At 45.7% G+C, this 1,000-nt stretch overlaps 1 protein-coding gene across 1 annotated transcript in view; it reads left to right on the top strand.

Annotated features, from left to right (window-relative positions):
• Window positions 1–724, top strand: part of EIF1B (eukaryotic translation initiation factor 1B) — a gene marked incomplete at its 5' end in the record, with an annotated part of 1,243 nt that extends 519 nt beyond the window's left edge. The window contains 2 exons of the mRNA XM_010144543.1: window positions 382–483; window positions 680–724. Of these exons, the coding sequence (XP_010142845.1) occupies window positions 382–483; window positions 680–724 (147 nt within the window). The remainder of the gene's footprint in view (window positions 1–381; window positions 484–679) is intronic.
• Window positions 725–1,000: the final 276 nt, after the last annotated feature.

The following is a 1,000-nucleotide window of genomic DNA, read 5'->3' as shown; positions in this document are numbered from 1 at the left end:
GTGGTCGCAGCTGGGTTGCTGTTGCAAACAGAGAGCTCCAGTTTCGCCAGGAGGAAAATATTTGTTTTAAGAGTGAGGAGTAGAAAGGCTGTATCTTCCCACTTTGTTTTCCATTCTTAGAATGAGTGTCAGCCAGTTCCTTCTGCACAGTAGCTGATCCCGTCTTTGCCTGAATTTACCATCAATCAGCAGCTTCACTTGTGTCTGTGCACCAGCAGATACATCCCATTTGCCCTCAGAACCTGTGTAAAACAGATCCAGATGGTTTTTTGGTGTCAGGCTTTACTAAGCAGGTTGTGTGACAAAATTCTGCTGAGAAGACGTGGAAAGCAAAACAGCCAGTGTACGTTACAGTTTTACAATCTGACTGTCTCTCTCTAGAAATTTGCTTGTAATGGTACCGTGATTGAACATCCTGAATACGGCGAAGTCATCCAGCTTCAAGGGGACCAGAGGAAGAACATTTGCCAGTTCCTCCTGGAGGTGAGGGAGTGCAGATAATTATCTAAACCTCTCTGGAAGCAACAAAGGCTCAGAAATGTTCTGGAAGCTAGAAAACTGCTCTGAGAATATCCTGTGATGCAGGCTTTTTAATCCAAGTGTGGGGTTGGGGTAACTTGCTATCGCTAATATCCCACACGTGTGAACTTCACTGCGGGGTGTTGCTTGTCTCCTTTAGATCGGCATCGTCAAGGAAGAACAACTGAAAGTTCATGGTTTCTGAAGTCCCTGGTCGCTCATGAAGAACCCTGCAGTGTTTGGTCTTCCCTCTCCTGGGTCTTCTGTGGAAAATGAATCTTCGCAGTGAACGGACTTCCCTGTTCCCTCAACATTTACAATTCGATTCCGATTTGCATGGCTGCGTGAAGTGTGCGGTGTGTAGACTAGAAACACATAAGAAAACTTCAGTAAGGTGGTAATGAAGACCCTTGTGAACTTCAGCACATTTCCAGTGGAAATGTTCTAGCCGTGATTGTTCGCTTAGTCCTCTCTGCCTGAC

Source organism: Buceros rhinoceros, unplaced genomic scaffold, assembly GCF_000710305.1.
Source record: "Buceros rhinoceros silvestris isolate BGI_N320 unplaced genomic scaffold, ASM71030v1 scaffold12511, whole genome shotgun sequence".
Taxonomy (NCBI): Eukaryota; Metazoa; Chordata; class Aves; order Bucerotiformes; family Bucerotidae; genus Buceros; species Buceros rhinoceros.
This window is presented reverse-complemented; position numbering and strand designations above follow the sequence as displayed.